General features: G+C 45.1%; 1 protein-coding gene across 4 annotated transcripts in view; it reads right to left on the bottom strand.

Annotated features, from left to right (window-relative positions):
- KCNQ3 (potassium voltage-gated channel subfamily Q member 3) overlaps window positions 1-12,838 on the bottom strand; it is a 151,990-nt gene extending 139,152 nt beyond the window's left edge. The window contains exon 1 of one of the 4 annotated variants that reach the window (XM_088148956.1): window positions 11,961-12,838. In XM_088148956.1, coding sequence (XP_088005082.1) covers window positions 11,961-12,307 — 347 coding nt within the window. In that variant the 5' untranslated portion in view covers window positions 12,308-12,838. The remainder of the gene's footprint in view (window positions 1-11,960) is intronic. The other 3 variants (XM_088148957.1, XM_088148958.1, XM_088148959.1) reach the window with 3 other exon arrangements.
- Window positions 12,839-13,388: the final 550 nt, after the last annotated feature.

Below are 13,388 nucleotides of genomic sequence, written 5' to 3'. Positions count from 1 at the left end.
GGACAACAGCAGGGATATGTTGTTATGCCCTGGGAAGGAGAAGGTTACGCTGGTAGAGACCGAAGTCAGAAGCCATGTTAGTTGAAAACAATATCTTCCAGGGAAAGTGGCAGGAAGCTCATCGAAACAGATGCCACTTTGGAAATGTAATTGTGACGTGGTTCTGATGATTAGAAAAAAAATAGATAATAGAAAAAAGTGAACTTTTTTTTGTAACCATAGAGTAAGAGGTAACTTTGGAATCATACTTGTATGTGCTGTGAAGAAAATCAGAAGCTTCTTCCATTTCTTTTCTTCTGCACTTTTTTCTTTTTCTCTTTCTCTTTGTTTTCTTTATTCTGTATGAGTTTTTGATAGTTTTTATCTTCTCTTTAAAACTTTTAATAAAATTTATACAAAAAAAAAATAATAAGCAGATGCCACTTTGGGATGATACTGTCCACAAAAGCATTGGAGAAGGGAGGGGATGGGATCAATTGTCCTCTTGTCAACAAACTCCTACTTCTCTTTCTTTGGAGAAAATAATTTCAATTCGAATGACAAGCAGTTGAGTCATACGCTGGACCCCCGAAGGGAAGGTTTGCCAGCCAGTCAAGAAAAAACCTAAAAGAGGGATGGTACACCAAGCAGTGAGAAACAGAGAGAAGAAGAAACTGGGGGAGGGAGGAGAGAAGTAAACAAACAGGGAAACATGGGGGAGGAAGAGCAGAAATCTCTCACTTCTCCCCTTCTCAAGCTCTGCAATGCTCTGCATCACGTGGAGAAGTTTTCTGTACATCTGACCTGGCATCCAGCAGTGATCTGGACATTCCCCGCTCCGTACAGACATGCATGCACACACACACAATCTTGCAGAAAAACTTCCCTAGCAAAACATCTGTGGTGTGGCCTTCAATTGCTGAGACTTCATTACTTTTACAAAGCCCGCTGCCGAATATTTATCCACGCGGCTTGAAGTATTACCATCAATAATTAAAAACAAGCTAAAGGAACCCAACCCTTAGCAAATGGTCTTTGCTAATGCAGCTTTAGGGCACAGGGTGAGGCCAAGTTGCTGCCAGACGCCTTGCTAAATTCCATTAGTTTGCAGGTCAGGCCATCCCATCGCTCACACATAAGAAAAAAGTTCTCTTTGCTCCTTCTCCAGAGGCCCCCACTGCAAAGGGCAATACCCATAAGAGTCCCCCATTAAGCAAACTGCTACTAATATTAACATCAGTATTAAAAAGCTGGGATACAGGCACCCAATCACAGCCTGTGGGTGTTATGCAACTCTCAGAGATCCTCAAGACGATGTTGTTCTTGGCCCTTCACATTTGGCCCATGATTTCCTATAGGCTTTTACTGAGAAGTAAACAAAGAAAGTGTTTTTGGCCATGATGCCAGAGAGCTCTGGAAGTTGTAGCCCCAAAACATCTGGAAAAGTTGGGAAAACATGCTTTAATCACAGTCCATAATAGCCAAGCTTTTCTTCATAAAAATACTCTGTATTCATATATTACACTATGTCATGGTTTTACCATGGTTTACTGAATAAACTACATCAAGTTCACAACACATGCTGAGCCATAAACCAGGACATACAATCCAGAATGTCCACTTCACAATTGCACTAAGCTATAATGTAGGTTGCGTGTTTGGGACTTAGCAAGTTGTATTTCCCCAAGCGCTCTGTCTGGTGGCACCAGCTTTTTCACAGTTCATTGTGGCATACAAGAGAATATATATCATACAACAGAAGCAAGTGCTGTAAGCAATGCAATATACCTCTTGTAGGCATCTTGTAGAATCAGTGACAAAAAATGATAAAGCATGTGTCATGATGTCACAGTGCAAACCTTACCTTTGTCCTAGCATGCTGACATCAGACACAAGTACGTAAGTCACACTCCCCATGGACACCCGTGCTTCTGGGTTCCAAATAAGAAGGTCAATAACTAAGCCGAAGAATAAATTCACTAGAACTTCTGCTCAGTCCAGTCCCCAATTTCTTAGATTTCACCAAACATCTTAAATACACTTGCAAACACATCTTTAAAAAAATTAATGAAGGAGCCAGGAGACAGATGCTGTTCCAGACAGTAGAAAATTCAATTTCCATCTTCTCAGATCAATGCTGCCCATGCTGGGTGGGGAATTCTGGGAGTTGAAGTCCATACATCTTAAAGTTGCCAAGGCTGAGAAACACTGGCTTACATGGATGGGATTGCAAAATGTGTGAAGGGACTCAGCCTATCTAAAACTTACTTCTAAAAGTATCTAGGCCTGCCAGGACACCAAGCAACATGAAACCAATCGCATCCCTTAATTGTACGCTGCACAGTTGAGTCACTTTTGCCATTTAAAATCAATATTTTTATTTATGATGCACTTGACTTTCACTTTCATGCACAGGATTCCTTTTCCTTCTCCTTTCATGTGAAAGACCAGAGTCTTTACAACATCAAATCCCTTTGCTTTGAATAGCAGATGCTTTTCTCTATAATCAGTCTTTATTGCCCCTACCCTCCTTGCCTTCTGGAAGACCCTGAAGACTTGGCTTTCCCCCAGGCACTGAGTCAGAAGAGGAGGCTACCCTTGCCTTTGGGGTTTCCTTATGGTACTTGGTGGTATGAGAAAGTTTTTAATTCTGTTGTTTTGTCATTTGTTTATCTGTTGTTCTCTGTCCAGAATTATTGTATATAAAATGCATGGACAGCCATGCAAATCTTTTAAATAAATACATACATATTTTAAAGTCTACAGCTGGATGATGGTGGTAAAAACAGTCACCAAAAACATGTATAAACCATCCTTCCATTGGCTACAAACTACAGAATGTCACAGGCCCATCATATGGGAGCAAGAAGAAAAGATGGAAAGGAAACAAGCTTCTACGTTCCCCAAAGTTATTCTGGCATGATGTTTCATAGCTGCTCACAATTGGGCGTTGAGGTGTTAGATGGTGTAGCTATCTGGAATATAAGAATTTCAGTCAACCCAACTGGAAGATGCTGGGCTGGAAAAAGATGTTATCAGGTGAAGGGAGAGCAATGTCTCCAAACCAAAAACCAATGACTACAGGTAACATACAACTGGTTACATTTCCCAAAAGAAGTGTACTACAAAACCATCTGTCATGTGTTGAAGCTACAGGTTAGGTTCTGCTCAGATGGGATGGGATGTGCCTATATTTACAAAGAACAGAATCATGCAGGCAATGATTTTCCCTGTGACAATTTATGAGCTTTGAAGAAGCAGGATAGAAAGAGTATTGATGCTTCTGAACATTTATATTGGAGAAGACTTTTGAGAATACCATGGATAGCCAAGAAAACCAACAAATGGATTGTAGAACAAATCAATCCAGAGTTCTCACTTGAGGCACAAATGACCAGGCTCAAATCATCATGCTTTGGACACATTATGTGAAGATCTAGCTGTCTGGAGAAGTCTATGATGCTGGGAAAGGTGGAAGGAAAAAGAAGAGGATGACCAGCAGCAAAGTGGATGAATGTAATTACAGCATTGGAAGACCTGAAGGGTAAGGTTGGAGACAGACCATCTTGGAGATCTACCTATATGGTTGCTAAGAGTTGACACTGACTTGTCATTATCAATCAATCAAGGAACCTAACTATTTAATCCAGATATTTCTGCATGGCTAAAACATTCAGGGAAGGCTGATAGCTCTGAAAGTGTTTTACTTTTGACTCAGAGACTATACAGAAAGCACAGAAAATTCACATTGTGGGATTGAAGTAGTCACTGGTTCTACCACATGCTGCCCTATCCCATGTCCATCACAACTAGATGGTACCCCCTGATTTTCTCCTTTTGGATAGATGCCACCCTCTGCCCAAGCTAAGCAATTCTTCCTTGTCATTTTGAGAATATTTACACCTTTCTTCTCCATTAAAATTCACAAGCCCAGTTTATAAAAGAGCTAAAAATAATTCTGCAGAGAATTAATTTATTATCCAGTCAATAGACCTACATGTACATTTTTGCAAAACAGTAAATATTATATTTATAGACCCAGCCAACAACAATGATCACAATTCCATTGGAGATGCATAATTATGACTTGGCAGTAGAGCTCTGCAATTCATAATTCCTAAGTATTTCTGCAGGAATAGAGATCAATGTAGGTGGCTTAAGGCAATGTCCCTTGAAGCGAAGGACAGTTGATAGCCAATAACCCTCAGGTTTCAATGAAAGCTAGGCTGACCCAGGAAAGTATAAACGATCGGCAGAAATGAGTCGAAGAATTACTGAGCTAGAAGAAGCCATTTGAGCCATGAAGCCTAACCTTTGTTTCAATATGGGAGACCAAATGAAAGCATTGCAAAATATGGCTGTCTGGCCTCCTCCAATGCATCAACTGCTCTGCTGGGCAAAGGAAAGAGACGAGTTGAGCCAAGAATTTGTCAGAATAGGAATAAAATTTCTACAGCGTTGAAGATTTTCCAAGGCATCTAATGGGTAACGAACACTCTTGAGGCACGTAAGAAAGAACAGCCCTGCTGGATCAAGCCAAGACCTGTCTTAATTCAATATTCTGTTTCTCATAATCACCAATCAGATGCCTCTTGGATGCTCACAAGCAGGAGATCAAAGCATAATCTCTCCCACTACTATTCCCCTGCAAGTGGTATCTGGAGCACAAGCTGCTCCATCCTAGAGGCATTACCAAATTTTCAAGATTAACAGGTCCTTGTAGCAGCAAGACTGAATCCTTAGGGTGAAAGGACAGAAGCCCCAAACCTCCTTTCCCAGAATCCTTTTGGATCTACACATCCTAGCTAAACCTCCTGCCGTGGTCTGCATCTTAGTAGTTTTTGCTACCACTGTCTATCTTTGACAGAGCACATCATTTGGTATCCTCTTCACTAGCCCCAGCGAGGAAGAGAGATAGGACTCTCCCTTCCTGGCAAATTAAAAGGAAAAAAACTGAAAAAATATTAAATAAATTCTATGATGCCACACTTGACTCTGTAGCATTGAGACATGCGGCTAGGGAACTCAGCCCCTTCTTCCCCCTTCTCATTTTGGGAAACTGAACAATCTCACAAGAAGTAAATAAAACCAAATTTTATTTTAAAAAGGAAAAGAGAGAAAGAATGTTAAAATCCCTTGGTTGCTTTAAGTAGTCACAAGCAAAACATCAATAGCAAAGGCAATATAATATATAATTCTTCACGTCACAGAGACTTAAAAAGGATCTCCCCCCTCCCAAAAATATAAAGGAAAATATAAGGCTTGGGGTGGACCACAAAATGACGGTTTGCTCTCAGTTTAGAAGGACCTCTGCTATAAAGAGGTTCCCAGTTGCATAAAACACAACATTACTGAGCTTGTAAAAAGAACATACATATATAAAAGACAAAATATTAAGCTTTAACATGTAAAGACCACATGAAAATGAATCTAATGCATTATTTCTAGCTGAACTTTTTTTTACCTATCCTTTCAAAGTCATTTTCCTGAAACAAATTTTCCTCTGTTTCAGTTATTCCTAGATTTCCCCTCCAGATTCCTGGGGATTCCAGTCAGTTCATTCTGAGGATGTTGGGGAGACTGAATGACCTCCATTTCTCTTCTCAGCCTCAGTTTCCAACTTCTTCCTTTACTCTTTAACAGGCTAAAACTTTTTCTCCATCTAAAAGGCGAGAGGTTGAGGGAATCTCCTGAGCATATGTAAATGGAAGAACCTGTCTTCCTGGGAAGATGTGGATTCAAAGTCTGTAAATGTCTGACCCTCAGTGGCAAGAAAGGTTGCCTCGGCTTTGTGAAAGCAGGACAGCTATTCAAAACATCCTTGAGAGACCTCTCCTCCATGAATTCACCCAACCTCCTTTAAGTCATTTGAGTTAGGAACATCACCACATCTTGCGGTAATGAATTCCATGGGTCAATTATGCTCAACTAATGCTGACACAATGTGAATAAACCACAGAAGGAAGAAATACAACCAGTCGACTCAGTCCAGGAAAACAGCCTTGGGCAACCCTGAAGTTTCTTACTACTGAAAAGTGGGGTAGACATATCTAACAATATCCTTTGAGCCAAGACTGAACCTTGAAATGTATTACTACCTGGATATACAGTGAATAAAGAAATGCATGTAAAATATAGAGCCCAAGAGGGGTGAGGGGTTGGGGGGAACAGCTCCTTGAGCATTTTCAGGTTAAATGGTGCAGGATAACTCCGATGTCTGATGCTTCCCTCCTACATTTGACTGTGATTAGTAGCTGCTGTCTGGAGAATTCTCCCATCCATCTCTCCTTTGTTTTGCAAAATCCACCTGATCTCATCCTGCTTTAGGGTGATTAAACTCACACCAGGAGTGAGATCTCTTCTCCTCTGGCTGTGATCTGTGGAATTTAATCCCCAAGGTAGTGTTTTCAACACATAAGTCCTTTTCTCCGGTGACTATACAATACTGGGGAATGGAGAAAGCAGAGAACCAGGAGTAAAGTGCCAGCAAGAACTTGTCGATACAAATAAATCATGATTGTTATGGAGGAAGAATGAGATTTTATTATTTTGTTTTGTTTTTCAGGTGGAAGAGGCAAAAAGACACAAGCTAAGGTGCTAGCAGAAGCAAGCAATTTAATGTTAATAAATCAACTGTTCTGCTGGCAAGGAGAAGAATGGGGTTTTTATTTAATTCAATATTTTTGGAATCAGACAGCAGGAATTCCACTTTTTAACACAGCAGTAGTGGTGGTGATAGCGTTTTTTGCTGTGGGTGCACAAAGATTCAGGGAAACTCAATCTGTTAATGAGCACAACTGCAATATGGCTGCTAAAATATGGGTTCAGTAAGAAATTTAAAATTTTAACTTAAAGCATGTCTCCAGATTGATTTATATAGCTGAGCAGACGCCCACTCTCCCAATTTTTCATCCAGACCCACAACTTTGGGGTTCCTTTGAGCCTGGTGATATGACTCCCTTTGGATATGGCAGAGATGCAGACTGAATTTGCAACATGTGGGGACGGAGGAACTAAGTACAGTGGCCCTATTTTGAGTATACATTTATACAATTACATAATAGTTTGTTTAACAAACCTAATTACTTTCATGGCAAAAGTGCTGCTAATCAGCAGGTAGTTAAAAAAATGGAAGAGCATAGATCTTCTCTCATAAAGATGCTAATTCTCTGGTTAAAAGCTCAATCATAAAACAAAGATTTCCAAAACAACCCATTAAGACTATTTCACAGTTAAGTTCATGCAGCACAATCTTCAGTTACCTTTAGCTTTTTATTAGAAATGCAAACCATCTTGCAAAGATGTCTTCTCACTTAAATTACTAGTGTGAATAAAACTCTGTAAAGGAAAGGGAAGAAATGTCTAGTCTTGCCTTGGTTGTGCACATCATTGTTTGAATATGCTTCGCTGTCATACAAGGTAGAGTGTTCTTCCAACTGAGCTAGACTTCTGATGACTTAATGGACACATATATGTAGTACCCCCAGCATAAAATATGGAAGTGATCTTCCAGGAATTTCTTTCAAGTTCCAGCCTAGTCCACCACCCTGCTATTCTTATGTAGGTCACTAACCCAGTACTAACCCAGACTGATCCTGCTTAGCTCCTGGTCCAGAGAAGATTCACCTGCTGTCATAAATATCAGCAACATCCAAATGTCTCCTGATCACTTCCCCTTACTTGGTTCCCTCCATATGCATTACATAACCCAGGATTCTCAGCCAGCATGAACCATACTGGGGCAATGAAGGGGCACCAGGTCAGAAAAAGCTTAACAAACAAGAACAAGGAGGATCTATCTTCTGAATTCCCTATTCATCACTCCACTTTGCTGTTACTGCGCTTTTAGACATTTTATGGAGCAATGTTTCTGACATGAATGCTTTTGTGACACATTTTGGTTAGGATATAGTTGTTACCCATTTACTGGATGGATCTAATCAATTTTCTTTTAAATTGGGGGCATTCATCCATTCTGTTGAAGGGCTCTCAGCAGCTTGGCCTGAAGGTCTCTAAAGGAACATCTCCAATAACCCACTTAGACCACTGGCTCTTTCATAGGTAATCAGGGCAGAGTGGAGAACCAACACTGGACCTCAGTGCAGCTCAGGTAATAATCCAAGTTTAGGTTAATTACCTGTTAAACTGAGTTTCACATATTCAAATTTTGTGAGCAAATGTTGATGTCAGAACCCAAAATCTTCCCATTAATAATATGCTGACCTTCTGCTCCTGGACTAGGATACAGTACTTCAGTCTTCTTCAATCTAGCATCCCACAAACGAGAGTCAACGTGGTGTGGCAGTTATGGTGTTGGGCTAGAACTGGGAAGAGCCAGGTTCAATTCCACCCTGTGCTCTGGAACTCAAAGACTGACTTTGGGCCAAGCCAACCCTCTCAGCCCAATTTATCCCATAAGATTGTTCTGCAGAAAAATGGGAAGAGGAGGTGCTATGTATGACACCTTGAGCTCTTGGAGGGATACAAATATAACAAATAAAATACATAATTATCGAGACTGCAGCTCCTAGAATTCCCAGCCACCCTGGCCAAGACCACTTGAATTCTGGGACAGTAGTCCAACTACTTCCAAACAATACTGGTTGAGGAAGTCTGCAGTATTGAGTTGCACCAGGATGACTGGAACTACAGAGGATCACCCATAAATTGGTCTAACTTGTGCAAAGGATGCCATTTAAGAATAATAGATCATGACTATTTGGTAAGCAAGGGATTGGCAACCTGTGGCGTAGAGTTACACACAGTCCTTGGTCTAATTTCAAAAGTGTTGTGCAAGCAGTTAATTCAGCCTTCTGTCCCTCTGCTGATGGTCTGCTAGTGGACAGGAAAGGGTTGGTGTGGAGAAAAACGGGTAAGGAAGAGAAAGGGTAATCTTTCCTCCATTTGCTTTTCATCCCCAGCAAACAAAACACAACCAAAGAAATACAACTCTCATATTGCAAAGTTCCCGCATTCCTCCTCTACAGCAGTGGACTTGATTAGAGGACCCATTAAGTTCGTAGCTAATGCACATGCCATTGTTGTTCTTGGGAAACAGTGAATGATGATGGTATCCACTTTATCTCAAGGAGTTCACCATGGTATCGTGGCCGCATTCACTAGCCAAGCTTAGTATGGTGTATAAATACAGCCAGTAGGAATTTAACAGGCTTGATTCATTGTGCCATACAAGACAAACACAGTGATGCGATTTTTTTTTCCTATCCTCTATGTCAGGATTCCTCAACCTTGCTGCCTTGAAGATGTGTGGACTTCAACTCCCAGAATTCCCCAGCCAGCCATGCTGGCTGGGGAATTCTGGGAGTTGAAGTCCACATATCTTCAAGTCAGCAAGGTTGAAGAACCCTGTTCTGTGTAATCCTGTAAGGCAGACTGGTGGCAAGTGATTTTCTGAGCTACCCATACATTTTTGCTGCAGATCAGGGATTTTGCTTTCCTCATTTTAGGTTCAGCACTTGACCTACAACACAGATTCCATGGCTGGATTCATGCAACAGGTCTAACTCAGCATATATAACAAAATGCCATTCCTCTGGATATGTAATATGCCAAGCATAATGAACTGTACTATGTCTATGTTGAAGCCCACAAACTACCAACATAATTTTACCCTCATCTTGCACATTCTGCAACTTAGCCCATGAGTAATTTGCATTTCCCCAAACAGTTGCACAATGACCATTCATTTCAGTGGGACGTGCACAGCAGAGCTATGCTTTTTTGCTCTTTTCTTCTCAAAGTGAGCTAGCCAACCACTTTCTCTTTGATCTTTCTGCTTCTCCTGGTTCTCTGTTTCACAATGCCTCATGCTACTAGAGAAGCTACTCAATGGCTGCATTCACACATTCATCTGAGCCAGAATGTAGCTTGCCTTGATTTCAGATCAGCCTGATCTGCTAGCCTAGTCACTGTGATTCATTCACTAGATCTGGCTTAAAACAAGTCTTGCTTTAACACAATGTCTGAACCCAACCAATCCCCCAAAAGGGGTTCTCTAGAAATGTGGGAACTACAGTTTCCCAATCTGCTGCCCTTATATCTCATGTATGTGAAACATCACTTTGTTGATGCAAAATTATCACACACCTTAAAACAAATCTGGAACAACAGAACAACTGAAAACAAGGATTTCCAGGCACTGCTGGACTAAACTTTTCTCATTTCTGTATATATTTTGGGGATGAAGAAAGTTGTAGCTCTAGAGCAGTGTTTCTCAACCTTGGCAACTTTAAGATACATGGACTTCAACTCCCAGAATTCCCCAGCCAGCATGCTGGCTGGGGAATTCTGGGAGTTGAAGTCCACGGATCTTAAAGTTGCCAAGGTTGAGAAACACTGCTTTGCCTAGCTGGTACACTTGGTTTCAATCTTCCTTTCTCCCAAATCCTGCACTGTGCCCCATTCAAGACCTTATGCAACATGCTTCATGTTTACTCCCCTGAACTGGACCCCAGTTTAAACAGAGAATTACTAATTAGCCATGCTATTACAGAGAGCATCCATATACAATAGCAGTGCACCAACAAAAGACCAACTACAAACAGAACTGCTTCCCTGACCTGTTTGCAGGCTTCAGACCACAAATGAAATCTCATGTTTTGTCTGTATCTTTACATGTAGATTCTGCAGATTCCAGCGGATGGCGTTTCCTTTAAAATAAACATAATACGCACCTTCCTCAATTAGCTTTTGTCTCTGGAACAAGATAAAATTTGTCTCTGGAACCCAACCAGATAACATTCACATCAATTTGCACCTTCTTAGTTAGGAACTAAGGGAAAAAGAACTCTTTTGGATTTAAATGGTGCAAAGCAGTTACGACTATTATTTTTCTTTCATAGCAAAAGAGCTTGGCTTCTTGAGAAATTCCCAGTATATTTCTTTTTGTTGACAAGTCGCCCAGGGGCTCAGCCAGAATGATAAAGCAACACCGGCTGGATTATTGAACACCCCGGTTTCTATGGCAAATCCTTCACAACACCTTACGCGCTTCAGACTTCCACGAAAACATGTCCATTTCCATTCGACCACAATAACAGTGCATTATCATAACCTTTGCATCTTGCACCTGTGCATTTCTCAAGGGCTCAGCTTTTAAGAAGAAAATAAAGCCATGTGCTCCCATTGCCAAAGGCATCAATCCATTATCTGGGTAGAAAAAATGCAATTTCTTAGACATCTTGAACTAGCATTTCACCAATCAGGGTACAGCCTAATTATTTGCAATCTATACTACAAATCACTTTCTAATATGTTGTTTTTTGGGGGGGGGGGCTTCCAAATATGTAGAATGCTTATCCAGGTGGAGATGTCAGTCTTTGCCAACATTCAGTGAGGTGCCTACGCGGTTCTGCCATATGCATTTCAGGGCATGCAATCTTTCCAATACCCGGACTGTGTTCTCAGAACACCTTAAGCCCTCAATAATAAAACCACGGTTTCCTGAATTAACCAGATGTCTAAACTGGCCCACTATACTGAACCATAAATTAAGGAAACTAGCAGTCTTCACACAACAAATTGACTCCATAACATCGTCAACCACGTTTTAAGCTAGAGTAGTATACATACACCCTTACTCAGAGGAGACAGAAGGGGGGGGGGAGAATGCACTTATCAGTCAGAAGCATGTCTGAATGCAGATGTGCACCATGACATCTGACAGGACTTTTCCTGAAGGATGATTCACTAATTACACAAGAGCCAGGATAAGGCGCAGCTCCCCATCGGACGTCCGTCACTAACGTGCGAAAACGAGCAGGGCTGCCCGTTCCGCCCTCCGCGGTCCGGCCCCACCTCTCGGGTCAGGTCCGGTACTTCGCACGGGACGCCAGCTGCCCGGCGGGCTCGAGCGGGGCGCGCGCGCCGCCCCACCTGCCCGAGGGCCACGCGCTCGGCCGGGAAGGGCGCCGCTGAGGGACTCCCCCGCCCGCGACCCCCGCGGGCGCTCCGGCACTCACACGAAAGCGTGGTAGAGCAGCGCCCAGCCTCGCGGCCGCTCCAGCGCGTCGTAGATCAACGTCTGGATCCGCCGGTACTTGACGTTGTTCCTCTTGACGGGCCGGCTCAGCGGGGTCTTGGCCAGCAGCCCGATGGCGGGCGCCGACCGCCGCCCCCCGCCCTGCCTGCCCGCCCCTTCCAGGAGCAGGGCCCCGTCCCGGTCCGCCCCGGCGCCCAGAGCCAAGGTGCCTTGCTCCAGATCGGCGGCCGAGGCCAGCTCCCGCCCCGCTCGCTTGCCCTCCAGCTCCCCGCCGGGGGGTGCCGGGGCCCCCGCCGCCGGCGCTGCCTTCCGGGACTTCACGCCCATCTTCCCCCTCGCCGGCTCGGCCCGCTTCTGCCGCTGCCCGGCTCCTTCGGGGTGAGCGAGGGCGGGAAGGAGAGGAGGAGGTGGAGGAGGAGGAGGAGCGGCCGCGGGGGGGAGCCCCAGGCCATGGTCCGAGCCCTCCCTCCGCCGGGGCGGAAGGGGGTCCCCGGCGGCAGGGCGGGGCCGGGGGGGAGAGGGAGGCGGCGCACGCCCTGGCTCAGGGCCCCCGCCTCTCCGGAGGGGAGCATCAGCGCCGGCGGGAGCGGGGCCTCGCGGAGGCGGACGAGGCGGGCGGAGGCGGCGGCGGCGGCATCAGCGGCGACACCTGGACGAGCGGCCTGGCCCGGAGCGCGGGGAGGAGGAGGAGGAAGGAAGGCGCATCGCGGGCTCCTGGACCGGCCGGCGTCCTTCCCCCGTGGCCGCCCGGCTGCTCGCCCCCCTTCCTCCTCCCCTCCTCCTCCTCCTCCTCCTCCTCAGCTCCGCCCAAGCTTCGCCTCACCGTCGGGCGTGGCCGTTCTGTGGACCGGCGGGGGCGGCCAGAGCGCGGGGCCGCCTCCGCTCCCCCCGGGCGGTTCTGCGTCCGGCAGGGTCGCTGGCGGCGGTCGCCGGGCTGGCGGGGCGCGGAGGAGCGAGCGGGAGCGTGCCCCCCGCCCCCGCCCGGTCCCGGGGAGCGAGCGAGCGAGCAAGGAAGGAAGGAGGGTGCGCGTTATGCTCGCCAGCGAGGCGCGGGGAGAGCCGGGGAAGCCCGGGCGAGTCGGCGAGGGCCGCGGGGGATTCCTTGTCTGCCTTCTGCCGACCAGCTGGCTGCGGGGGGATCGCCCTCCCGGCCTCGGCGGGAACCGCTAGGCGAGGGAGGGGGGGCAGATCGTGGGAATGGAGGCTCTCGGGAGGAGAAGGGAAGGAAAAGCCGTGCCAAGGAGGCTTTTAGGGGTCAAAATATCATGTCTCCTTCGGATGGAGATCGGCTCCTGCTGACATCATGGACACATCCATGTTATTTTCGGGTGAGGTGTTCTTCAGCAATGGGCTTCTTTCTTTTTTTACTTCCCCATCTAATGTACAACTCTGAGATGTTCTGGTGGTC

Source organism: Python bivittatus, unplaced genomic scaffold (assembly GCF_059951505.1).
Source record: "Python bivittatus isolate LINGU-HERP-01145 unplaced genomic scaffold, Pbiv_v1 ctg000590_np1212, whole genome shotgun sequence".
In the NCBI taxonomy this organism is placed as follows: domain Eukaryota; kingdom Metazoa; phylum Chordata; class Lepidosauria; order Squamata; family Pythonidae; genus Python; species Python bivittatus.
This window is presented reverse-complemented; position numbering and strand designations above follow the sequence as displayed.